Source organism: Halichoeres trimaculatus, unplaced genomic scaffold, assembly GCF_033239565.1.
Source record: "Halichoeres trimaculatus isolate MK-OKI-2021-1 unplaced genomic scaffold, fHalTri1.1 fHalTri1_scaffold_22, whole genome shotgun sequence".
Taxonomy (NCBI): domain Eukaryota; kingdom Metazoa; phylum Chordata; class Actinopteri; order Labriformes; family Labridae; genus Halichoeres; species Halichoeres trimaculatus.
Genome location: NW_027437200.1, coordinates 22945383 through 22971736, shown reverse-complemented (window position 1 = coordinate 22971736; position 26354 = coordinate 22945383). Strand labels below are relative to the sequence as shown.

At 45.6% G+C, this 26354-nt stretch overlaps 3 protein-coding genes across 5 annotated transcripts; all 3 read right to left on the bottom strand.

Moving 5' to 3' along the window:
- Window positions 1-1539: 1539 nt before the first annotated feature.
- Window positions 1540-20554, bottom strand: camta2 (calmodulin binding transcription activator 2). Of its 3 annotated transcripts, none has more exons than XM_074698967.1 (26): window positions 20472-20554; window positions 19453-19544; window positions 19035-19138; window positions 18887-18954; window positions 17919-18054; window positions 17765-17836; window positions 17475-17622; window positions 17271-17399; window positions 16969-17182; window positions 15874-16891; window positions 15090-15797; window positions 14610-14736; window positions 14348-14482; window positions 9255-9436; window positions 7354-7550; window positions 7190-7268; window positions 6628-6895; window positions 6315-6552; window positions 6010-6238; window positions 5739-5920; window positions 5437-5641; window positions 5275-5346; window positions 5112-5132; window positions 4710-4903; window positions 3244-3318; window positions 1540-3117 (listed from the first exon to the last, which is right to left on the bottom strand). In XM_074698967.1, exons 2-26 carry the CDS (start codon window positions 19484-19486, stop codon window positions 3063-3065), a joined length of 4890 nt encoding a protein of 1629 aa, XP_074555068.1. In that variant the 5' UTR covers window positions 19487-19544; window positions 20472-20554; the 3' UTR covers window positions 1540-3062. The 3 variants fall into 3 exon arrangements, with proteins under 3 accessions (XP_074555068.1, XP_074555069.1, XP_074555070.1); XM_074698968.1 differs by having other exon boundaries at window positions 6010-6233; window positions 6319-6552; XM_074698969.1 differs by lacking the exon at window positions 5112-5132.
- A 691-nt stretch (window positions 20555-21245) lies between these two features.
- LOC141811141 (stress-associated endoplasmic reticulum protein 1) lies at window positions 21246-23853 on the bottom strand. Its single transcript, XM_074699067.1, has 3 exons — window positions 23531-23853; window positions 22506-22581; window positions 21246-22251 (listed from the first exon to the last, which is right to left on the bottom strand). The coding sequence occupies exons 1-3, from the start codon at window positions 23612-23614 to the stop codon at window positions 22211-22213; spliced, it is 201 nt and encodes a 66-aa protein (XP_074555168.1). The 5' UTR covers window positions 23615-23853; the 3' UTR covers window positions 21246-22210.
- Window positions 23854-24967: 1114 nt separating this feature from the next.
- On the bottom strand, window positions 24968-26115 carry LOC141811139 (C-type natriuretic peptide 2-like). The gene is made up of 2 exons (XM_074699063.1): window positions 26023-26115; window positions 24968-25733 (listed from the first exon to the last, which is right to left on the bottom strand). The coding sequence occupies exons 1-2, from the start codon at window positions 26113-26115 to the stop codon at window positions 25437-25439; spliced, it is 390 nt and encodes a 129-aa protein (XP_074555164.1). The 3' UTR covers window positions 24968-25436.
- Window positions 26116-26354: the final 239 nt, after the last annotated feature.

Here is a 26354-nt window from a genome sequence, read left to right as displayed (position 1 = left end):
TCAGAAACTGCTGATCTACTGGGATTTTAACCCACAGCCATCTCTAGGGTTTACAGAGAATGGTCCCAAAAAGAGAAAATATCCAGTGAGCAGCAGTTCAGTGGGCCAAAAGGCAACAGTAACTCAGAGATTTCTGGATTTCTGCTCCACATTCAGATGGTAGGGTCAGAATTTGGCCTCAACAACATGAAAGCATGGATCCATCCTGCCTTGTATCAACGGTTCAGGCTGCTGCTGCTGGTGTAATGGTGTGGGGGAGATTTTCTTGGCTCACTTTGGACCCCTTAGTACCAACTGAGCATGGTTTAAAGTCCACAGGAAAAAAAGGAAAAAAAAGGAAAAAAAGAGAAAAAAAAGGAAAAAAAGAGAAAAAAAAACAAGGGGGGACAAAAGAAAAAAAAGAAAAAAAAGAAAAAAAAAGGAAAAAGAACAAAAGAAAAAAAGAAAGAAAAAATGGAAAACAGAAGAAAAAAGAAAAAAAGAGAAAAAAAAGAGGAAAAAAAAAGAAAAAAAGAAAAACAAGGGGGGACAAAAGAAAAAAAAGAAAAAAAAAAGAAAAAAAAGGAAAAAGAACAAATAAAAAAAGAAAGAAAAAATGGAAAACAGAAGAAAAAAGAAAAAAAGAGAAAAAAGAAAAAAAGAAAAAAGAGAAAAAAGAAAAAAAAGAGGAAAAAAAAGAAAAAAAGAAAAACAAGGGGGGACAAAAGAAAAAAAAGAAAGAAAAAAGGGAAAACAGAAGGAAAAAGAAAAATAGAGAAAAAAGAAAAAAAGAGAGAAAAAAGTAAAAAAAAAAAAAAAAGACAAAAAAAAAGAGAAAAAACAAAACAAAACAAAACACAGGTTGCTGACCATGTCCATCCCTTTCTGAGCACAGTGTACCCATCTTCTGATGGCTACTTCCAGCAGGATAACGCTCCATGTCATAAAGCTGGAATCATCTCAGACTGCTTTCTTCAACATGACAATGAGTTCCCTGTACTCAAATGTCCTCCACAGTCCCCAGATCTCAATCCAATAGAGCACCTTTGGGATGTGGTGGAACGGGAGATTCTCATCATGGATGTTCAGACGACAAATCTGCAGCAACTGTGTGATGCTATCATGTCAATATGGAGCAAACTCTCTGAGGAATGTTTCCAGGACCTTGTTGAATCTATGCCACCAAGGATTAAGGCAGTTCAGAAGGGAAAAGGAGGTCCAACCCAGTACTAGAAAGGTCTACCTAATAAAGAGGCTGGTGAGTGTATTATGTTTCCTAGGTACCCATCTACATGGTGAGCATAGACTGTAATAAAAAAAAAAAATCATCTTGCTCAGCTTACAGTGAAGTCGCCACATAAACTGCTCCCCCTGGTGGCTGGCTGCAGTATAGGTAAAAAGAAACCCAGTCATTCCAGATGAGCTGTGGTTAGGGATGGGAACCGATGCTGGGTACCTGCTGGTTAGTACCAGTACTCAGTGGTTCCAGAACAAAAACAGAGACAGGAGCAGGACAAATAGCAAACAGCTGATTTATTCATCTGACTTGTAGAATAATAGTTTTCATTTTAAAGGTTTTGAAATGTAGAACAATTAAATACAAACTCATGCAAAGCTTCACTGCAACAGCCAAAGGAGAAGAAAACAGAAGAAGAAGAAAAAGTAGAGGAAGAAGCTGCAGAAGAAGAAGAAGAACTAAAGGTCTGTTACTGAAAACAAGCCAAAGACAGATGTGGGTCGTACGGAGGCTCATGCTGGGTCCAGGACGCTGCACTGACCGCGGTGAGAGCTCAGCGTCATTCAGTCTGTGCACGCTGTAAAAAACAAACCATAAAAAATAAATACAGGCCGACTCAGGGTTTGTAATCCGGAGAGGTCGCCCCACATAAGAAAATACGGTTTAACGGGAACCCCACTGTGACCTGTGACATCATCAGACCAGACGTGACATCAGAGCGACATCACGGCGTCTCCTTTCAGAAATGAAAGCGGTGAAATGAAGCCACGAGCTGCGCTTTGATTCAGCCGATTTAAAGCTCCTGCGTGGAGTTTTTTTGATAGTGGTAGCGTTGGCGCCCCCTAACGACCATGTAGTGCATTTATCTCATTCTGTTCATAGGTGAGCAATGACTTCTGGGTAAAAATCTCCTCAGTGCCTCTATTGGTTCACGAGGTCAGAGGGGGTTCCTTAAGACTCGACCTTACAGTCTGTGCAGCACACACACACTCACACACACACACACACACACACACTCACTCAGTCACGTTAACAGTTCATGCTGTAATAAATAAAAACATCCAGAGCATCTCTATAAAGTCAACATCAGAATATAGATTTATATATATTTATACCTTTCTATAGCTGTGATTGTGTTTAAATAGATTCAGAAGTACTTTGTTAAACTCATGTACACAAAGAAGAGCTTCACTCAAACGTCCCACTGGCCTTAAACGCACCGTCCGTCTGTCTGTCTGTCCTCAGCAGGAACAGACAGGCAGACAGACAGCTGGGCTCGTTTCACCCTCAGCTGTGTCTCCCAGGAGAGTCTACGGCTCAGGTTTGAGTCCACATCTCAGCACATGACCGAGGAGACTTCACACATGTATCCCAGCATGCATCTGGGGCGGCCCCAGATGACGTGAGCTGATGCTTCAATGATGTGGTTTCTTATCGACGCCCTGCCCAGAAAACTCAGCGAGACGCTTTGAAGGAAGCTCTGAGCTGCAGACAGACAGCTACATTCAACCAGGAGAGAGATAGACAGACAGGCAGACAGACAGGCAGACAGACAGACAGACAGGCAGACAGACAGGCAGACAGACAGGCAGTAGATATATAGATAGATGGATCCAGAGAAGCAGATTAAAGGAGGAACAGAGTGGGTGTGGGGTAAGGCATCTCTTCATCCCTCTCTTCTCTCCATCGCTCTGTAGTGTGTGTGAGTCCGCCAGAAGGTTTCACTTCTCCTCCTCCTCCTCCTCTTCATCATCATCACTCGTCTGTTTCTCTCTTCTTCCTTCACTCGTCTGTCTCTCCATCTTCCCCTCCGTCATGTGAAAGAAGGGATGAAGTGAAGACAGCTTTAGGTGGTCAGTCCTCTCCTCTCCAGCTCCCTGGTCTGCTTCAGCTCCTTGATCCTGAACAAAGAGACCGCTGTCAGCGACAACACACAGCCACAGACCCCATACGTGCGTGTGTGTGTGTGTGTGTGTGTGTGTGTGTGTGTGTGTGTGTGTGTGTGTGTGTGTGTGTGTGTGTCTGACCTGTGTCTGCAGCGTCTCAGGAACCTCATGATCTTCCTCGCTGCCTGGTCCTGTTTCTTTGTCAAGAACGACCCCCTGATGGGACACAGACAACAATCAGCTGATTCATCCAGCATCAGATCATGTTTCAGGATCTTGTTTGGATCATGTTCCAGACAAATTTTTAAGATGATGTTCAAAACCAAATTGCAGAATTATGTTAAAGGACACAGTTTCAGGATCATATTTTGGATGATGTTTTGGATAATGACAAGGATCTTGTTTTGAATTATGTTTCAGGATTTTGTTTTTGGATCATGTTAACGGACACTGTTTCAGGATCTTGTTTTGGATCATGTTAACGGACACTGTTTCAGGATCTTGTTTTGGATCATGTTAACAGACACTGTTTCAGGATCTTGTTTTGGATCATGTTACAGGATCTTGTTTTGGATCATGTTTCAGGTTCTTGTTTTATATCGTGTTTCAGGATCTTGTTTTGGATCATGTTAACAGACACTGTTTCAGGATCTTGTTTTGGATCATGTTACAGGATCTTGTTTTGGATCATGTTTCAGGTTCTTGTTTTATATCGTGTTTCAGGATCTTGTTTTGGATCATGTTTCAGGTTCTTGTTTTATATCGTGTTTCAGAATCTTGTTTTGGATCATGTTTCAGGTTCTTGTTTTATATCGTGTTTCAGGATCTTGTTTTGGATCATGTTACAGGATCTTGTTTATGATCATGTTACAGGATTTTGTTTTGGATCATGTTTCAGGTTCTTGTTTGGGATCATTTTTTGTTTTGGATCATGTTACAGGACACTGTTTCAGGATCTTGTTTTGGATCATGTTAACGGACACTGTTTCGGGTTCTTGTTTTGGATCATGTTAACGGACACTGTTTCAGGATCTTGTTTCGGATCATGTTGAAGGTTCTTGTTTTGGATCATGTTGGAGGATCTTGTTTGGGGCGTTGTTTCAGGATCTTGTTCTGGATCATGTTTAAGGATGTTGCATGGTAATTTTTAAAACCAGATTTCACAATCATATTTAAGATACTTTCTCAGGATCCTGTATTAACATCATGTTTCCAGGTCAAATTATGTTTTAGGATCATGTTCAAGATAATAGAACAGGATCATTTTTTAGAGTCAGGTTTCTAGACTTTTTTTTCAGGATCCTGTTCAGGGTCAGACAGTACTCCATGTTGATAATCAGGGATCATGTTTTAGGATCAGTTTTAGTAACTTCATCTTTAAGGGTCAGGTCATTATTCAGGATCATGTTTTCAGGATCACATCATGTTTTAGGATCATGTTTTGAGAAATGATTATTTTTCATGATCATGTTTCAGATCTTGTTCCTATGCATGTTGCACGTTTGATCATGAGTCTAAGACACTGATCATGTTGTTTTAGAGTTCATCTCTCCTGAACCTGATCCAATCTGATCCGCTCTCAGCTGGTCTGGGTCTGGAGGTCTTACTTGATCTTGGGGTTGTGGCTGGCCGCCCCCCTGGGGGCCTGCTTCAGCCTCTCGTACTCCTTGTAGCTGCGGTAGTACTGCTGGATGAGCACGGCGGCTCGCCGGCTCTGCTGGAAACGCTTCTGCTCGTAGTACGACCTGAACTTGGACTGGATCAAGATGGCCGCCTGGGTCATCTTCTTGTAGAGCGCGTACTGAGGACAGAGAGGGCGGAGTCAGACGACAAACAGGAAACAAGGAGTGAGATCAGAAAGGCCACAGAGGAGGAGGAGGAGCTGTACGTCTGACCCTCTACAGGAATGATTCAATTAACAGGTCTGATGGCTGCTACACACACACACACAAACACACACACACACACACACACACACTGACGCCACATCACGACACCGACTGTTTTACCTTCAGAGCTATCCATGTTAGCTAGCCAGAGAGAGAGAGAGACGGTGAGGAGACACAGCAGGTTAGTTCAGTGTTAGTGAAGCTGGAACACACACACACTCAAACACACACACACTCAAACACACACACACTCAAACACACACACACACACACTAACACACACCTGTTTGTACTTCCTGTAGCACCTCTGGATGACGGCTGCAGCCATGTCCTGCTGCTCCTTTAACCTCCGACCCTGCAGACAGAGGACACAGCGTTAGAGCGCCGCCCCTCCCTGTGACAGAGGAGCACTTACACGCTGCGGCCTGCGGGGAGCAGTGTTCACCTTATATCGTCTGAAGGCGTTCTGGATGATCCTGGCCGCCTCGTAAAGCTCCCTCTGCTCGCCATCTGTCAGAGTCAGCAGGGCAAAGTCTCTCTCCATCTTACCGTTGGCCGAGGCGTTCAGGAACTCCGCCCACGCTGCAGAGGAGGGGGGGCGGAGCCTCTGGAGAGCAAGTGCGCTGAGGGGTGAGGGTGGACACACCCGTCTGCAGGAAAGCACAGGCACACATTAGCCCTGGGGATGATACCCATGATGCATTGCAATGAGCTGTCTGGCTTTAAAACTCTAGGGGCGGGGCTTACCTGGGTGGGGAGTGAGTGTGGGCGTCGACTGTGTCCAGGTAAGTAGCCAACCAGGTGTCCTGTATGGCTGGGTTGTCCCGCCTCTCTCTGAGAGGAGACTCCGCCCCCCTGGGAAAGTCCTCCTGTTTGATTCGCTCAGGTGTGGCCTCGATGATCTGCTCTGCCAGCGTCGCCATGTCCACCTGTCATTGGAGGAAATATCACGCCATCATCAGAGAGGGGCTGAACCTGTGGCGCCCCCATGTGTTTTAATGTGATCAGTCTGTCGTACCTGCAGCACCTCCTCCTCCAGGTACTCCTCCTCTTCGCCTTCGTTCTCTGCGTTCTCGCTGTAGCTCAGCAGCTGCTCCTCCAGCGTGGCCGCGATGTGCGCTCGCCGCCCGCCTGCTGTGTGAGCATGGGGGTAAGTGTGTGCGTGGCCCGGGGAAGCGGGACAGGCGCTCTCGTAGTCCATGAGGTAAAGTGTGGAGTCTCTGGAGCCGCAGGCGTTCAAACCTGTGGTCGGGTTAAAAACCGTCAGAGCCGGGACACGAAGCAGGAAGTAGACTCTGATTTCAGAGGAAATGGTTACCAAAGTTACCTGGGCTCAGCGCAGGGTTAGGCTCCTCCCCCCACATGGACACAGGAGGCAGGGAGGAGAGGGGGAGGGAGGACGGGGAGGGAGGGGAGACAGGCAGAGAGGAAGAGGTGGAGGAGAGAGAGGAGGGGGAGGAAGGGGAGGTGTCCATGGGGGCCGGGCCGCTGGAGTAGGCGGAGCTTGGAGAGGGTGAGGAGGGGTCACTGGGGGAGGGGAGGCTGCTGGAGGAGCTCAGACCTGCAGGGGGAGAGCAGAGCCAATCAGAGATGCAGAAACAGGTCACATGACTCCTCGTGGCAGTCCGTGTGTTACCTGTGTCTGGGCTGGTGGAGAGGGGGGACGGGGGCAGTTGAGGCTGTGGCGTGGCAACTGTGGGCGTGTCAGCTGGAGGCGTGTCACTCAGCGTCATGTGCGTGTGCGTGTGCAGCTCCTCCAGCGCCATGGCCAGGCGGGTGTGTCCCCGGGAGCGTGCCACGGCGAGCGGCAGGCGTCCCAGCGAGTCGGGGATTCCCAGAGCAGAGCTGTTCCAGCCGTAGAGGAGCTCTGCTGCCCTCTGGTGGCCGAGAGCACATGCCCACATCTGCAACACACATGGGACATGTTTAACACACACAGTCCTGCTCTCTGATTGGCTGAAAGGGGCTCAGCTCCACAGCGTGTTCGAGTTAAAACGACTGATTTAAAATTCTGGTCCTGATGGTCTGAGGTGCTTCAGCGTGTGTCCTCTCTAATGACCAGCAGGGGGCGTCAGACTGTAAAGGCTTCCTCAGTGAAGCATGATGTTCTTCAGAGTCACACACACACCTGCGTAATAATAACTCATAGTAAGAAAATGGACCAATCAGAGCGCAGGGATCACGCTGTGTGTTTTTACCAGCGGGGTGCAGGAGAAGTGGTCGATGTTCAGAGGATCCACTTCCTGTTCCAGATCCAAACTGTCGCTGTTCACACTCCTACAGCAGAGACACAGGAGAGGGAGTCAGGTGTGTAAGTGTGTGTGTGTGTGTGAAGTCTATCAGGGTTGAAAAGTGTGTGTACCTCCAGTGGATCAGCGTGTGTATCAGGTGTGTGTATCCCTGTGCAGCAGCCAGGTGGAGCAGTGTCATCCCGCGGTGACGCACGGAGTGATGGAGCCTCTCTGCCCCTCCTTCTCCTCCTCCTCCTCCTCCCCATCGTCCTCCTTTCATCATCCGCTCACACACTCCCACAATCCGCCTCTCGAACCACTGAGAGGACTGACACACACACACACACACACACACACACACACACAGATGTAAATCTCTTCACTGATCTCAGTTCAGTTACTGTCTCTTTAAGAAACTTTGGAACTCAGAGTGTTCCGGAACCCTGAAGCTAAATGAGCCTAAACATTTACACAGTTATCTTTATACACATTTACTTGTGTTTGGAAATACACACGTGCAGTATTAGTATATGGACAGTATATGGACAGCCTGAATATCAAATTGGAAAAATCGGCTATGCATATCGGCATCGGCTGCCCAAATTTGGAAAGCATCGGCATCGGCCCCCAAAAAACCCATATCGGTCGACGTCTAGTTAGAAGGATGCATTTAGGTACCTAAATATGGTACCTTTCAGTTTTACATGAATCGATACCAGGTACTTTTGACAGAATTCGGGTGGTACCTTCAAAAGTACCTTCTTCCGTACCCATCCCTAGTCACAAGGATATAAAAAAAAAATCAATGATGAACAGTTAACAAGTGGTTTTGTAGCAAGCAGCAAACCCTCACAGTTTGAGCAGGGCCCTGATGTGAGACGAAGGTTCTGATTGGTCGTGGAGGTCCCTGAAGAACCACCCTCTGACGGTCTGAAGTCTGGATTCTGGGTGACTACGGGTGAAAATTAGCCAAACTGGCTAAACCGGCGTATTTACAGAAATGTTAATTAATATGCATTGTCTCTGTGTATTAAGCCAATAAACTCAACTAAAATTAAACTTAACCTGCACAAGCTGCAGCCAATCAGATCAGAGTATTGACCTGTAGTCAGAGGGAAAAAAAAGGAAAAAAAAAAAAAAGGAAAAAAAAAAAAGAAGAAAAAAAAGGAAAAAAGGGGGGGGGGGGTAAAAACAAAGGGAAAAAAAGAAAAAGAAAAAAAAAGGAAAAAAAAAAGAGATGGGTCTTGCTAACTGGTATCTTGCTAGGTTCATCCAAACTAACTGGCGCAAACACAGGAAGTCATGTGATACTTTCCACCAATCAGAGTACGATCGTGATCCAGGAAGTAGGAAGCCTGTGCTGTCAATTCTTCTTCTTCTGTTTTATAATCAGGTGTATTGATAAGTGATGACTGACTCGTGTGAGCAGGTTGATTCAGGTGAACTGTCTCACCTTCTCCCCCCTCCTCCTCCTCCCCCCTCCCTTCAGCTGGTAGGAAACATTACATTCACCCCCCTCCTCCAGTTTTTCCCTGACTGTCCCTGGCATGCACGTCCCCCCCCCCGTCCTCCTCTCCCTCCCTGCGTGACGCACACGGGGAGGGAGGCTATAAATGACTGACATCAGAGAGACTTTAAACCTGGAAACACTTCCTGTTATCACACAGCTGTCAGTCATCTATCTGCTGAGGGACAGCTGCTGCACAAACAGACCGGAGAGCGTCGGAGCGTCGGAGCGCCGTGTCACAACGCTCCGACGCTCTCAAACTGGCTTCACCAACACGACCACGACTTCAATGAGTTTTATTTAAACCCCTAATCCCTGGTGACATCAGAGAGGGCGCCCAGTTCAGCAGAGGTCGCCCTGCAGAGGTGTTTTAAAGAGATTTGCCACCAGGTCAAACCCTTCTCGTTAACCTGTTTATCAGATCAAGAGTCGCCACCCTGCGCGGTGACGCCCAACCATCAGTTCACAGAGCTGATCCCATGAGACCTGATGGAGCGTGTGCTTTCTTCTTCAGTGTGATCTCACCTGTTCATGCTCCTCAGGTAGCGGTGGAGGAGGGGGCGTGGCCAGCTGGTTGCCATGCTGATGCTGCTGTTGTTGTTGCTGTTGTTGTTGTTGGTGGTGGTGGTTGTCACGGGCGGCCATCTCCGCCATCCTGCGCTCCATCTGCTCCAGCCGCTCCAGGATCGACATCCTGAACTGATTGTCTGCACACAGAGAACGCACAGAGTGAGACCTCCTGTCACTGCTGCGGGGAGGATCTCTGGCAGTATCTCATAATCGTAGTGAGGTTAAAAAAAGTGTGTGTGTGTGTGTGTCGAAAGCTCTAACCAGGAGACAAATGGAAAACTCTCCCTTAAATAACTGTTTAAAGAGAGCCTCGTTAAGACACACACATTCTCACACACACACACACACACAGACACACACACACACACACACCTGGTCTTGTCTCCTGCGGGGACATCACACTGACTTACATTCACTTCCTGTCGCACCAACACTTTAAAACTTGTCAGATAGACAAGAACTCACGCTATGAGGACTTCTAGTTCGTCCCCTGACAGAAGGTGAGTCCCCACGATGTCAGTGATACATGAGAACACACACACACACACACACACACACACACACACACACACACACACACACACACACACACACACACACACACACACACACACACACACACACACACACACACACTCTGAGTGCCTCAGATGGAAACTATCTAGACTGACTTCAATCATCCAGCCGCTTGGCACAGTCTGACTCTGTGTGTGTGTGTGTGTGTGTGTGCGTGTGTGTGAGTGTGTGTGTGTAGGAAATAAAAGCAGTGTCCCTAATATAGCCTGATACACTGTGACCTGCGTACTCGCAGACACACCGGGGGTTGCCCTGAATGATTATGTGGCTGTGATGAACTGATGAATGGAGACAGAAAAGAGTCGTCAGACTAACGCTCAGATTCTTGGTTCAGGCTTTCAGACGGACAGGAAGTCACAAAGATCCAGATCACTGCGGGAACCAGGAAACCTTTGATAGATCTGCTCTTTAAATCAGCTTTCAGGGTTAAAATCTCTGGTGTAAAGTCAACAGTCTGCTCCACAGAGGCTTCACTCCACAGCCGTCTGAAGCTGAAACTGATTTTCTTGAATTTAGCGTCTCAGAAGTTTCCAGAAATCATGACATCATGACGTTGTTTAGTAAAAAGTCTTTGTCAGGTCTGTCCTCAAGAGCAGGAGAAAACTATTACCATAATGTTTGCTTGCTAAACCCAGTTTTTCCTCTGGATTAATTATGTTTCTGTTACGTTTTTTTTTTCTAGAAAGTTTAGCTCAAGTTTTTATTCCAGACAAATAAAGTTTGGCTTCCTTTTTTCATTCTGGATCAATAAAGGATGACACTTGTTCTTATTCTGGATTAACATGATGTTTGGCTTCATATTTTTTATTCTGGGTTAATAAATTTAAATAAAGTCTTCATTCAAGATAAATAAAGTTTGGCTCTACATTCATTTTTTATTCTGGGGTAATAACTTTTGATTCTGATTCTTGTTTAAGATTTAATAATTTAGATCAGGTTTTTATTCCACTGTATAAAGAATGACTCCATTTTTGTTCTGGATTAATACAATCAGATAAAGTTTTGATTTTGGGTGAATTAAAATTTGTCTAAGCTTTATTCAAGATTGACAATGTTTGGCTATAACTTTTATTTTGAATCTAACAAGTTGGTACCAAGTTTTGATTATGGAAAATAAAAATAAAGACTTGTTTTTTTTCTAGATAAATCAAGGTTTCACTCTGGATTAAATATGTGTGACTAAAGTTTTTATTCAAGATAAGAAAAGTTTGTCCCAACTTTTATTCTAGACTTAAAAAGTTCAGTTGTAGTTTTATGTTTTGTGAGTTTTTTTCATAGTAACCTTGTCCCTAATCTTTGTTCTACATTTATAATGTTTGGTCATAATTTTTATCCTGAATTACCAAAGTTTGCCGCTAAATTTGATTGTAATTATTTTTGTTAAACTCTGTTTTTTATTCCAGAACAGAAATGTTCCATCCATGGTTTCTATTCTGGAATACAAAATTTGTCCCTACTTATCATTCTGGATGAAGACATTTTGTATTGAGTTTTTATTCTGAAATATAAAGTTTGCCCCTTAGCCTTTATTCTGGATATATAAAGTTTGTCACAAGTGTTTATTCTGGGTTAGTAAAGTTTGTCCCCTAGTTTTTATTCTAGATTAATAAAGCTTATTCTTAATTTTTATTCTGGGATATAAAGTTTATCCCTGGTTTTTGTTCTGGATTAATATAGTTTTTCCCTAGTGTTTATTCTAGGTTAGTAAAGTTTGTCCCTTAGTTTTTCTTCTGGATTAATAAAGTTTTACTCCTGAGTTCTTATATTCTAGATAAATAAAGTTTGTTCTTATTTATTTATTTATTTTCAATTCTGGATTAATAGTTTGTCCCCTAGTTTTTATTCTGGAATAGTAAAATTTGTCACAATTTTTTTTAATTCTGGATTAATTAAGTTTGTCCCCTAGTTTTTATTCTGGAATATAAAGTTTGTCCACACCTGTTCAGGTGATCCTACCTGAGTCTAAACACATTACAGACTGAGAACAGTATCTGACACACTGCCCTCAGCACAGCTGTGGATCATGGTTCTTGTTACCATGGTTATGAAACAACCATCATGTCTATTACTACAGAAAAACACACCCACACACACACACACACACACACACACACTTTGGTCCTACCAACACCGTCCTGCTGCTGTGTGTCGTCCATCTTCTGTCCGTCCGTTTGTCCAATAATCATCCCTCCCTCTTCCTCTCCTCTGTCACTGTCTCCCTCTCCCTGTCTCTTTGTCCCTCTGTCTCAGAGCGAGCGCACAGGTGAGGAGCATTCTGGGAGCGTTATGATGTCACAGGATAAATTCAACCCAACGCACACACACGCGCACCAACAGTCACACACACACTCGATCTCAAAATGCACAGAGACGACAAGATGATGAGAGACAGCACAGGCTGAGATCCAGAGCGCGCACACACACACACACACACACACACTTAGCAGACAAAACGGTCAAGCAAGGATCAACAAGTTACGAGAGAGAGAGAGAGACAGGGCAGCGTGCGCTCAGTCGTCCCCTACAGTTGGTCTGCAGGCTGGAGGACCAAACACAGCAGCAAGGCATGATGGGAAATCCACAGTAAGGAAGGGAGGGAGGGGTGAGGGATGTCTCGCATTCTTGGCTCTGAGCCTAAAAAACCCCCGACAGAGTCCAAAAAACCACAGGCAGAAAGACAGGCGGAGAGAAAGACAGGCAGCGAGAGAGTCAGGGAAAGAGGGAGGGGAGGTATGAGATGCTAGTGAGAGTTAATGATGTGTGTGTGTGTGTGTGTGTGTGTGTGTGTGTGTGTGTGTGTGTGTGTGTGTGTGAAGGTTCAAACAGATTCAGTCAGAGTCTGAAATAGCAGCGAGTCCTGACGGCTGCGTTTGTCTACAGGTGATGACAGTGGAAAACAGCTCCACCACATCAATCAGCGGCGGGGACTCACACACTCTGGCGTCTCTATCTTTGACTGTCCTGGATTTTTGGGTCTAAATTAGTTTTCATGTAGTCAAAGTGTCTCCATCCATCATATTCACACGGCATTCATCCTCTCACATCACACTGGAGTACGGATCAATCAGGTGTCAGCGGGAATAACAGTCTGTACACAGCAGCAGCAGCAGCATGCGTTCTAGAATCCTCATATGGAAGGCAGCACTGTCCTTGAGCTGTAGAATTCTAGAACTTCTTCAGACAAATCCCAGCGTGGATCAACAAACACTGCACTGTCAGAGCAAGAGCCAAACCTCATCAATCCTGAATAAAACTAGAGCCAAACTGGTTTAATCCAGGGAAAAAAAACCTTAAAATTCAGGAATAAAGTAGACAAACTTTATTCAACTCCTCAGAAACCTCATCTTATAAATCAGGACAAAAAACTTAAGCCAGAATGTTTTTTACACAAAATCAAAACTAGAGCCAAACTTTATCTTTTCAGAACTAAAATTGGCACCAAGCTTTATGAATCCAGAATAAAAACAAGAGCTTAATCTAAGTAATTTGGAATAAAAGCTAGATCTGAAGGGAGATTTTTATTCAAGAGAAAAAAAACACAAGCATCAAACCTTTAGTTTTTTTTTTTTTTAAACCTCTGAAGCCAAACATCACACAGTCAAACATTATTCATCCAGAATAAAACTCAACCTAAACTTTTTTGATCCAATTTTTTTAATCTAGAGCCCAACTTTGTTAATCCATCATAAAATCCAGATCAACACTTTCTTTATCTGGAGCAAAAACAAAAGCCAAACTTTATTTTTTCAGAACAAAAATTGATACCAAGCTTTATGAATCCAGAATAAAAACTAGAGCTTAAGTTAAGTAATTTGGAATAAAAGCTAGATTTAAACTTTACTAGAGCAGAAAGAAAGAAAAAAATACAAGGGTCAAACTTTTTGTGTTTTTTTTTTCTGATTCAAAACTAAAGTCAAACATGATTAATCCAGAGTAAAAACCAGAGCCAAACTTTATTCATCCAGAATAAAACTGGTGCTGAACTTTATTACCCCAGAATAACAACTAGACTCAATCTTTATCAATGTAGCCAACAAACAGATCCAACTTTATTAATCTAGAAAAAATAAATGCCAACCTGATTTCAACTCAGAGTCAAAACTTAAATCAAACTTGATCAATCTGGAATAGAAACTAGAGAGAAATTATAAATCTAGAAAAACCCAAACTTTGTCATTTCACAAAAAAACTCTAGAGCCATTTATTAACATGGAGACAAAAAAACCCCCCACAAGAGCCAAACTTTTTAAATCCAGAATCAAAACTGGAGTCAGACTTTAATCTGGAATAAAATGTGATAATGTTTCCTGTCTCTGGTACTTCTTAGCAGGTGTGTCACAGCCAATAACAAACAGGGGAGACATTCACAATAACCAGGACGAGGTCTGGACTCCATCACTGGAGCTACACACACGCTAACAGAGAGGACAGAGGAGTGTGTGATCACGTGACGTGCAGGGGTGGAGACTTACCGTCCAGTGAGAGCCAGTCGAGCTGCGAGCTGGGCAGAGAGCTGGCGTTGCGGGCTCGGTACTCGAACAGAACAGAAGAGGAGACAGAACCTCCGGACTCCAGAACCTGCAGACACACCAGGCCGGCCTCATGGGCTGAGGGACAGAGAGACGACACATCAGGGTTTACTGCGTCCCGACAGCAGTGCCCAGAGCCAAGAAGAGCTGAGTGTGTGTGTGTGTGTGTGTGTGTGTGTGTGTGTGTGTGTGTGTGTGTGTGTACCTGGGCAGTAGCAGCGCAGAACTCCAGGCTGGATCAGCGAAGCGGGGACAGTGCTCTGATCGAAAACACACGAGTATCGACCAGCAAGCTCACTCCATGGTCCTGTGATCAGCACCTTCACACCTCCCTGTACAAACACACACACACACACACACACACACACACACACACACACACACACACACACACACACACACACACACACACACACACACACACACACACAGAGCAGCTGAGTAAAAATAACAGTATTATTTCTGATGTGTGTTTAGAAAACATTCACACATCAGGAGGACAAAGAGCAGGACAGGAGGAGGAACCGTCCATCTGCTGCCCCCTGCTGGACACACACAGAAGGAGCCTCTGGTTTCTCAAAGAGGTTTGTTTCCCTTCTCTAAACTTTCTGAAAGTTAAAACAGCCATAACATTCAGTGACCACAGTAACCGTGACGTGAGCAGGCGAGCGCTGTGATTGGTTACCTCAGGGTACGACCACTCCGGGGAGAAGTCGGTGATGGAGGCGAGCCGAGCGGAGGAGGACGGCAGCGGGTGAGGAAAAGGGAGAAAGGAGGAGGAGGGAGAGGGCTGCGGGGGCACCATGTAGCGGACCCCGGCGGGGAACATCGCTGGGTTGGGAGCGGTGGCGGCAGCAGCCACAGGTGGGGGAGGGTGAGCCGCCATGGGATTGGCCTCCTCCGTCATGAGGTCAGAGATGAGGTCAGGAAACTGGCTGTCGAAGGAAATGTCAAGCTCCTCCCCTCCTCGCCCACATGGCTCCGCCTCCTCCTCCTCCTCCTCCAGGTGTGTGTCCATGTGGTTGTCCTCGGAGTCAAAGTCCCTCCTCCTCTCCTCCTTCACCTGGACAGGAGTTGGTGCTGGGTGAGTGGTGTCCATGGCGACGGCGGTGGGCGCGGAGTCATTAGTTGCCAGGGTGACAGTGTTCGCTTTGGTGAAAGATGACGGGCTCTGCTGCAGAAGCAGTGGCTGATGGGATATCGGGGCAGAGGGCGGGACTTCAAGTGCAGGCAGGTGATTGTAGGGCTGTCTCCTGACCAATGGTTGCGTTCCCTCAGAGTCCTGCTGCGCCTGATTGGCCGGTTGGCTGGCAGAGTCTGGACAAACCAATAGGAGCGAAGCAGAGCTACTTCCTGCCTGTTGCCTTGGAGACGAGGAGGGGGTGTGGCTTGTCTGAGAACAAAGACAGAGCGGATGAATACAGGAACAGGAAGTAGTCCCTCTTTACCTGAGCGGAGCCGTGTCTCACCTGCAGCAGAGCCAGTTTGGTGGGAGGAGCGCTGCCTTCATCATCATCATCATCATCATCATCCTCATCTCTCCGGTCCTTCACCTCCTCCTCATCTCCCACCGTCTCCTCCTCCTCCTCCCTCCCTGCTGCCTCCCCCAGAGCTCCCAGCTCCAGGCAGAGCGGGAGGAGGGGCTGGGCCACAGAGGAGGTGGGAGACAGGGTGAGGGAGAGGGAGGGAGGGAGGGAGGAGGAGGAGGATGGGAGGAGGGCAGCTGGGTCTTTCCTGTCGACCTCAGAGGAAGAGGAGGAGGAGAGGGAGGAAAGGGAGGATGGAGGGGAGACAGAGGAGGGAGGTGTGGAGGTAGGGGAGAGAGAAAGAGCAAGGGAGGGGGGAGATAAGGGGGAGGAGGAGCAGAGGACGGGGGACGGGGTGGAGGAGGAGGGGGGAGGTGGGCCACCATACGTCTGACCCTGTTTGGGGGAGTTGAGGAAGGCGTCAGGGTCAAACACAGGGGTGAGACAGTGAGGAGGAGGGGGAGGGGGTGGAGAGGGGGAGGAGGGAGGAGAGGGAGGGGAGGTGACAGCAGGAGGGTGAGGAGAGCGTAGGGAGGAGGAGGTGTTGGAGGAAGGGGTGAGGAGCAGGCCTCCGATGACAGGCGAAGGAAGGAGTGTGAGGGAGAGCGTGGCCACGCCCGGCACCTGGACCGGAGGGGGAGGGAGGGAGGGGGGAGCGGGTGAGGAGGAGGAGGGAGGGGAGGGGGAGGCGGGCTTTCCAGCAGGAGGAGGGGGGATTGCAGGGGAGAGGACCAGCTGTCCTGAGTGGGTGAGGGACAGGCTCCGGCCCTGCCCCGCCTCCTCCACTTTGACCCCGCCTCCCCCGCCTCCTCCCATGGCGGCGGTTGTAGCCATTACGATCACGGCGTTCTGCGGCAGAGCCACGGTCGTCACGTTTCCATGGTGGTCGTTGTAAAAGCCGTTGCCATGGCTGCCCACGGTGATGGTCGCTCTGTGCGTCTGAGGGGGCGAGGAGGCGGAGCTAAAGGAGAAACAAACAGGAAGTGTGGTTAAACGTTGCTTTGCGCTCGCCGTACGACAGTTCTGACTGAGACTTACGTGGAGGTGGGGCAGGGAGAGGAGGCGGGTTCATTTTTAGTCTGCAGGTGAGGCGGCTTGGCTTCTCCTCCTCCTCCTCCTCCTCTCACCGCCTCCCCTCCCTCTGAGGAGAGCGGCGAGGGCGAGGGCCTGCAGGAGGAGGGGGGCAGCTTGGGGGAGATGATGCGATGCTTGGTGCTGTTACAGCGGTGAGGAATGTTCACACCTGCAGAGACTTCACACACACACACACACACACACACACACAGGTCAGGATGCTGATGTCACAGTGATGTCACAGTGATGTCACAGTGATGCGTTACCCTGGCCGGTGTTGCAGAGGCAGGCGTGTGTGCGCGGCTGAGGTTTGGTTCTCTGTCGGTCCAGGATGTGTTGAACCAACTCCTCGATGCTGAAATCACCGGAACCCACCGAACACTTCATACTGTGGACTGACACACACACACACACATTAACACACATGAACACACACACAATAGTCACACTTCTCACTTTCAGGCACTCACACATGGGCTTCAGCTGGTTCAGCAGGTCGTCTCGGCTCCACCTCACACTGTCATGGCGGTCTGCCACCGCACACAGCAGCGGACTGCATTTCCCAGAATCCTCCAGGGACGGCACGTTCAGGTAGTGAACCAGAACAATGTCTGGGTTCTGTCACACAGACATCAACCATCCATCACTGCTTCAGTTTGATGACCTGTGTGTGTGTTATGCTTCAGGTGTGTGTGTGTGTGTGTGTGTGTGTGTGTGTGTGTGTGTGTGTGTGTGTGTGTGTGTGTGTGTGTGTGTTTACCTGCAGCAGCCAGTAGCATCGTCTGTGGAATGTTGGCACGATGGAGGAATGGACGTAGCAGCCGTAGAGGCACTGAAACAGCAGGAAGCAGTCAGGTTAGGGTTTGTGTTCTCACAGACGTGTAAACGTGAGGTCACATGACGCGGCGGCTGACCTCCATGCCCTGGACCTTCAGCTTCATGTGGTCCTCTCTCGTCGTCTTTCCATCCTTCCGTTTCTTCCAGCAGTACCCGTCCTTCCTGTACTTCACCTTCTTTCTGTTGTAGAGGATGATGCTGCCGTTCTTCGGCCTGAGAGGGGCAAACACAGACGGTTTTCAGCGGCGTCACAGTCTCAGGTTGTGTCTGAAATCACTCACTCATTCCCTCCTCACTACAAAGTGAATTAGATGTAGTTGACTATATATTCCACTCAATCAGCTAAATTAAAACAACATTTCGGACTCCACTCAGTCACTCGCAAGGCGCTGACAGTGACGTATTTACTCTTGTGTTGCTCATGGACGGCTGGGGATTTACAGTTATATCTTTTCTTAAAAACTGCAAAACAGTATTTATTTAAGTGATACCTAATTTTATATTTAGCTTATTTTCTGTAACAGCCAAATATAATAGAAACATTTATTACACTGTATTTTTAAATAAATAAACCATATATTTGCGCAGAACTTATGCTGTGTTTAAGAATTCCAAGGTCCAGTGAATGCATCACCTGCGTGGAATGGTTTAGCGGCTAACATCCATGTTGTTTGTTTCTCAGCTCAAAGTTGTGAGACGGGCTCGTCCGAAAGTTAAACAGGGAGCTAAGTGTTATTCTCTGACTGTTTTTAATGTTGTTTCATGCTATTAGTAATCATTAAACACGTAATCAGCCATTTCTTCTGTTTGAACTGAAATGCATGATGGTATATATTGCTCATATAGTGAGCATCCCTAATACACTACTTTCAAAATGCATTGTGGGATACATTAAGTGGACTATATAATGAATGCCCATGCTCACTCAGATTTTGGACAGCACTACAAAATGACGTATTCACTGTATAGTGAATAGGGAGTGATTTCGGACACAGCCTCAGTTTCGTCTGCCAGGTGTGTGCTGTGGTTTTATGTGTGTGTGTACCTGGTTTTCAGGGTGCAGGAGAGCCACTCATCATGTCTGTCAAACGATATGAGGTAAGAAGCGATTTCCTGCAGAAACAGACGATGAAAACAGTCACTCAGAGGGGTTTCACTCTTTAACCGACATTGGGAAAGAAAGAGACGCTCACCTCATTAGTGTTCCACCTGAGCCGCTCTTTAGGCAGACCAGACAAACGAGGGAGACACTCCAACAGCTTGTTAGGAAGAAAGACTTTCCTCTGTCCTTTGTTCTCTGCACACACACACCCAAACACACACACACACAAATTTAGTGTGTACACCACAGGCTGTAAAAAACACGGACGTAGTTTCCGTGATGTCACCCATCTGTTCCTGAAGTAGAGTTTTGGAGCCTCTCGTTGGCTGTCACCATATTGAAAATGCTGACTCAACCTAACTTGAGTCAACCTAACACAAAAATTAAGAGGCGGGATTAACTGCTAATGACATCAAAGTCATAATCTCAACATCTTCTAAAATCCAGAGTTATAACAAACATCCACCCCCCGAGACAGTGTGAGCTGACATAGAGCGAACAGGACTAACCTGTCTCCGTGGAAACCATCTCCTTGTTGCTCATGGCGGCGAGTCCATGCAGGAAGAGTCTCACACAACGCACGGCCTCCCGCACTGCCCCACTGCACACACACACACACACACACACACACGGAGAGAAAACACACTCAGAGTCAACAGTCTCATCAATACGGAACAAGGTCTGAAACAGGACACCAGCATCACTCTCTCTCTCTCTCACACACACACACACTCTCTCTTTCACACACATACACACACCTGAAATTCAACTGGCCGGCTCCCTGTTGCCTAGCAACAACAGTTTGCACCCACTTTAAAAGGAGAGAGTGTGTGTTTCTGTGTGTTCAGAGCTGACACTTTATGTTAGCGTTTATGTGTGTTTGGTTACATAACGTGTCAGATTTTTACAACAGAGTAACATCTCAAAGTGTGTGTGAGTGAATTAACGGCTCGGGTGACCACACACACGTATAACCACACACACACTGTACAGAGTTTATACACACTAATTCTCCATCACTGTCCACCCACACACGCGGAGGCCGCGCTCCGGCCGCGGACTCGCCTGGCTGCTAAAGCCGGCTCCCGGAGCTTCTCTCGGGGCTGATTGGCTCGCTAATGCTAATGCTTTTGTTTCGCATCTCTACCTGATTAAATGACACGACAGCTGTTTCCAAGCATTAACAGACCTCCCATTCGCTAACATATGCTTATAAATGCATTAATAACTGTGTCGTGTTGATGCAGTGCGTTGTTTACATGAATAAGCAGCGTTTAATGGGAGCAGATCAGCTAGCAGAATAGCGTTAGCTTCAGCGGCTAGGCTAACGACAGCTCCCCCTCGCAGTGATTAAACAGCTCAAAGCCGAGCTGCAGGGCGCCACCCGCGGGTTAAACCGGGTTGACACGATTCAGACAGCCCATGCTAATCTTTAGTTAAACAGAATAACGCACATTTAATCTGAAAACAGCCCACAGGACCGAATGATGAGTGTTTAAAGGTATAGCAGTCTGTTAAAGATCTTTACCTTCCGCCTTCAGCACAGCCGCCATCTTCTCCCTCTCTGACGTCATCGCGTAGCTATGGGAGAGGTGGAAGATGCAAATCTTCATCCATGCATAACCACCTCATTTAATCCTGGATTATAAAGTCTTTATGGGGCATTTTCAGGATTTGGTACTAAGACTCACAGACCTCACGTTACCCTGGAGAAATACTTGCAAACAATCTTCCTAAGGCTCAATATGGAGCGACATACAACAAATAAAAGCAAAACATAAAATTTTTAAATCCTAATTTTAGTAAATGAATGCAACAAAACACCTTAAATTCAGGTTCGACTGATTTGGTATCAGGAATGTATGATTACGATGTTTTTTCTGTTTCACAGAAAGTGTTTGCGTCAAAAATAAACAGTTTTTTGTGACATTATTGTCCACAAAAAGGGGCCTTTAGATGAGTAACTTTGTAAAAAGTCATGTTTTGGTTTGTATGGTGTCTTTTCCACATTGTCTTTACAATCCCATCACTGATTAGCTCCAGCTTCCTCACAGAGGGTATGACATTTTCTTGTTGGACTGCCTCCATCTTGCTTCCCACTTGCTGCAGGTCGAAGCAAAGCAGCCGCACAGCATCCCAGAGGCACCGCCATGCTTCACTGTAGCCACCTTATCTCATGGAAGCAGGTTTCTTGGAGTTCAAATCTCTTAAATCAAAGATTTGTCGGTTTAAAGGACTCAGAGTTTGAGCCAAGAAGAACGAAGTGAGACACGAAGCAGACAGGACGCAGATATCTGAGGCATTTAGAGAAAAATATCAGAGGTTTATTTTGTATAAAAGCGAGCAGGTCGTTCAGCAGAAGGCTCGCTGAGCTCTTCACCTCTCTGACAGCTTCAGCTTTAAAACCTGAACCAACAACTGCAGAAAAAAACACAGCAGTTTACATCTCTACACGCCTACATGTTCAGAGGAAACGGCGGTCTAACGCTGGGGTTCGACCGTAGATGAGATAATGTAAGATAATAACGAAGCTTCGTCACTCTTTGAATCATTTACACCCGAATAGGAGTTCTAAAACCATGATTTAAAGGAGTCAAACTGCTGCTGGAGCTCACTGGGTACAAAGCCTGAATACAAGGCTCACTGCTGCAGTCAGAGAAACAGAAGAACACTTCATTTAAAAACATTTAAAAATCCATAACCTTTAAAAAACAAACAATAACAGGCAAAAATAAAAAAAAAACTGTCAGCTTTTCAAGTTGTAACCTTTTGTTTAGTCCAGTTTCTTTCTCTTCAGTGTCAATGTGCTGTCAAATTAACTCTGACTTCCTGCTCAACGTCAGACTGACCTGGTGACGATTGACGTGAAAAACTGTTCATATCAATTTAACAGGATCAGCAGCTTTTGGGAAAATTAACCGGAAAATGAAGAAACAGCGGTCTGCTCCTTTAAATCACAGTCGATCTCAGGTCAGAGACAACGGAATTAAAAGAAGAAGAGCTTCAGACTGACAGGAGGAGGAGTTAAGACTTCATCCGACAAACAATCAACAACCAATCAGCTGATCAGCTTCATCAACGAGGAAGAGTAAAAAAAAAAAACAACAGAGAGAAAATACAGCTCAGATTATAACTCCACAGGAACAAGAGAGTGTGTTTGAGTGTGAGTGTGAGAGTGAGTGTGTGCATCTGTGTGTGAGTGTCTGTGGTAGGCAAGGTCATGCCCCTCCCATCCACACGACTGGCTCGGCTCAAGGTTGGAGGTCATCACATGCCCTGTCTGATGCTCTGGATGATTTGGAAGATGGCTGCAACACACACACACACACACACACACACACACACAAGCAAGATTGTTGATTTCAACTTCAATCTCTCATAAAATGCAAAAACAGTTGCACTTTTCTTACAATATTTTGAAGTAATCAATCAAAGAAAGTTTACTATTCTGACTCTGAATATTAAAGCGAAAGTGCAGATGTTTCCCAACCATGTGGCTTTGAATGATGTGCACAGAAATGAACGGTAGGGTTAAACCCACAGGTGGTTAAATGAGACTCACCTGATCCACAAACCACAAAGACAAACAGAGCGAGCAGCCACGGACCCACAGGAGACTTCTCCTCGTTTACAGGTCGCTATTTAAAAAACAAAACAATGACAGACAATTAGTAAGGTGTGCACACTTTATCATACTGCACACAAATGCACCCAAGCACTGTTTTAATACACTGCTTTTGTGGCAATCAAGTCCATTGTTAAGTTGTTGTTAGTTTAGATTCCTGTCAACACATTCCAGGATGATTACAGTGCTCACACACCTCTGTCACAGTTGACAGCCCCGTGCCAACAGAACTCCTTTGATAGATCCGGGTATTTAATGCTATGCCCTAAATTTCCCGATGAAAAGCCACACAGTGAGTCATCAGAAATATGTAACCAAACTGTGTGAGCCCTTCTTTTATTCGTCCTATAAATCATCTCCAAATCACGACTCATTCAAACAAACCAATCTTTTGTATCTGATGAGTGACGCCGAGCCTCCGCCCACTGCCGTGTTTACAGCCACAATAATGAGTGACGATAAAAGAGTCTGAAATACAGGCAAACAAACTGCTACCAGCTGATGTAGATACTGCCGAATTAAAGATTGTTAACTGTGCAGTAAATTACCATTATGATAAATTATTATGAGGTGTTGACATCAATGAAAACGAAAGTTACACTAACGTCACAGATTTCTGAACGGAGCCTGGTGCTCTTACGCTTCACTAATATAGGAAAGGTTAATGGAACCACAGTATGGGACTTGACAGTCCTCCGTTCATCTAACATGATTTCTTACTCCCCTAACAACACTAAAATATCATATGGACTGATCAATGTGAGAAATAATGTCTAATTTGCTGGATTGCTAATGCTACGGAAACGTTTAGCTCAGACTAGGCTAAATGCTAACTCCATCTGCTGTCAGAGCTGCTCGAATTCAACCAATAAATCTCTAAACAGCATGAATATTAGACATTCTGGATGATTTATCAGTGAAAACTGCGAGCTGATGTCAGCCGCCAGCCTGGCTGTCAGTACCGATGTTTTCTGGACGTGTCCCCGCTGTGTGATGGTCTTGCTGTGCCGCTCGTTCGCCACTTTCATCCGCTGTACTGCCGACATCTTTCGGGTTAAATTGGCCGGTTTGGACCAAGGGGGGACGGAGAACGCGAGCAGCCGGGAGGAGAGGAAGGAGGAGACAAGCCGGTACCGCTCACAAATGTCCCTCTGGAGGAGAACCTCAGCCTCAGGTGATTCAGTGTTGACGGGCAGTTGACGTCCGAATGAAATGCTAAATGCTAACTAGCTGCGAGCTGTACGTGTACGTATAATTCTGAAGCGACTGACCTCGTCACGTGACAGAGGACAGGGTTAACTCTTCCTACTGCCCTCTAGTGGCGGGAAGGAGAGCTAGAAGAATGTGCGAGAAAATAAAAAGAAAGGCAGTTTGATCTTTGTGAATCAGAAATTAGACTCTTTATGGTAGAGATAATGCATGGTTGACGGCTAGTTATGTAAATTATAATCCCCTGAAGGCAACACTAGACTAAATAAAGCTACATAAAAGTCACTATGATGACTTTATAAGCCATATTGAAATGATCTCACTTTTGAATTCTTGGCTTTTTATAATACACTATCTAAAATTGGATTATCAGGACATTATTTGTTATTAATTTATTTTTAAATTTCTATTATTTATTATAATTTCATATATTATTTATTTCTAAATGCTGTTTCTCAGCATCAGTTAGCAGCGTGGCCAGTTCAGTTCCTGTGAAGACGCAGTGAGACTCAAGACATGATTTATTTTGTAGTATTAGTGGATACTGGAGCAGAACTGACAAAAAGAAAAAGGAGGTCAGAGCAGAAAAAAAGCTTAACAGGGGAATGATAGAGCACGGGCTAAAGTACGAGCTAAAGGCTAAAACACAGGGTTCTTTGAACAAGGATTTTTTTTAATGTTGTATGAGTTTCTTTTAATAGTAAATATATTACCTTAGTAATCCAAGAAATAAGCCTGAGGTACTCACTTCCGATCAGTTAAGAATAGAATAGGATAGAATAGAATAGGAGAAAATACTTTATTTATCCCCAAGGGGAAATCCAGGACTATTATTTATTATTATTTTATATATTATTTATTTCTAAATATATTCATTTTTTTATATTTATTTATATATTATTTATTTATATATTATTTATTTATTTATTATTATTATTATTATTATTATTATTATTATTATTATTATTATTATTATTATTATTATTATTAATTTGTTTATTTATTTATTTATTTATCTCTAAATGCTATTTCTAATTAATTAAAATACCTTTCTTGCAGTGGTGTTGTCATGTTACCCCTTAGGACACGTGTTTCAGTATCAAACCGCCATCAGGAAGACAGTCATTCATGAAATGATCAGATAAGGAAAAATCATGAAGCATATTAACATTTTCTTTTATTTTCCTACATCCTGCAGTAATAGCAGTTTGTCAAAGAACACACTCACATACTCAAACTCACACACCTGCATGTTTAACACATGGTCGTCTCACACACTCACACACACACTCTCAGTGCTCTGCTGGCTGTGTGAAGCCAGGACTCTGGGGTCAGAGGTCATTAGTAGGAGTCCAGAAGGAGCAGGGAGGAGCTCCCCTGATGTCTACCTGTGTCTATGTGTTTAAGCTGAGGTACGTCTCCTTTAGTTTAGTCCGTCATTAGTAAACTTCAAACATGGAGTCTCTGACCAGTGGACCGAGTGGTCGCCGAGGTCAGAGGTCATGCTTGGTCAGGCTGGAGTCACGTGCTGTGACATCACAGAGTTCCAAAACGCTGCAGACGCCATTGACGGGACGCTCCCTCTGCAGCATGTCAGATGATCTACAGGGTAAAATCTACCACAACACCAGCAGCTGGGGTCGGGGGTCACCGCGGTCTCTAACAGCCCAGCCCACTGAGGGAGCCGATTCGGTCCATCTTCATCCCAAAGCATCCTCTTCCTCCAACCATCGACTTCCTGCTCCGTCTCCTCATCTTCGACTGTCGCCGCAGGAAGTCGAGGAAGAACTGTGGGATCTTCTCCTGCCTGCCCGCCAATCCCCTCACAGCCAATCCCGGAGAGGTAGACGACACGGCTGGAGTGGGGCTACCAGCTGAGCCCTCTGTGATGTCATCAGAGGTGGGAGGGGCTAGGATGAGAGATGAGAGGTGGGAGCCAAACAGAGAGTGAAGGACCTGGGAGGGGAGAGTGTGACGTGTGAGACCGAGCTTTCGCATAAATGTACAAATTTTACAGCCTGTCCCTGAATGCAGCACAGGTTGTTAGTGTAAAAATATTTAAGTCCTCAATCAAACTCTTTCTTTTTCTAGATTTACGAGACCGGTCTTTTCGTGTCTGCTTCCTCAGACATGTCTTATTATCCTCACGTACGCTGATGATTCACTGTTTTATCCTCCTGTCAACCTCTGACCCTCTACCTACAATATACACACACCAATCTCCAGTATGATGATGAATTCACACCTCTTTATCATCTCGCCGAGATGCAGGTCTTGACTCCACGGCCACAGCGAGGAAGAGGAGAAGCAGAGCGAGTGAAGAAGAAGAAGACGCCATCTTTGTTTGGGGAAAAAAATAAAATTTAATTCAACACATGAAAAAATCTCCAGTGGAATCAGATTGATATTGATGTGCTATGATGTCATGTTTTCTGCAGATGGAATCAGCTGCTTGAGACTGCGGCTCCCCCTGCTGGACGGAGGAATTAAGTGACTTTTTTAATCTTGCTGTAACGTTTCCAAATGTTGGATATGTTGGTATGAAGATGCAAAATGATGGAGTTTCAGATCAAACAA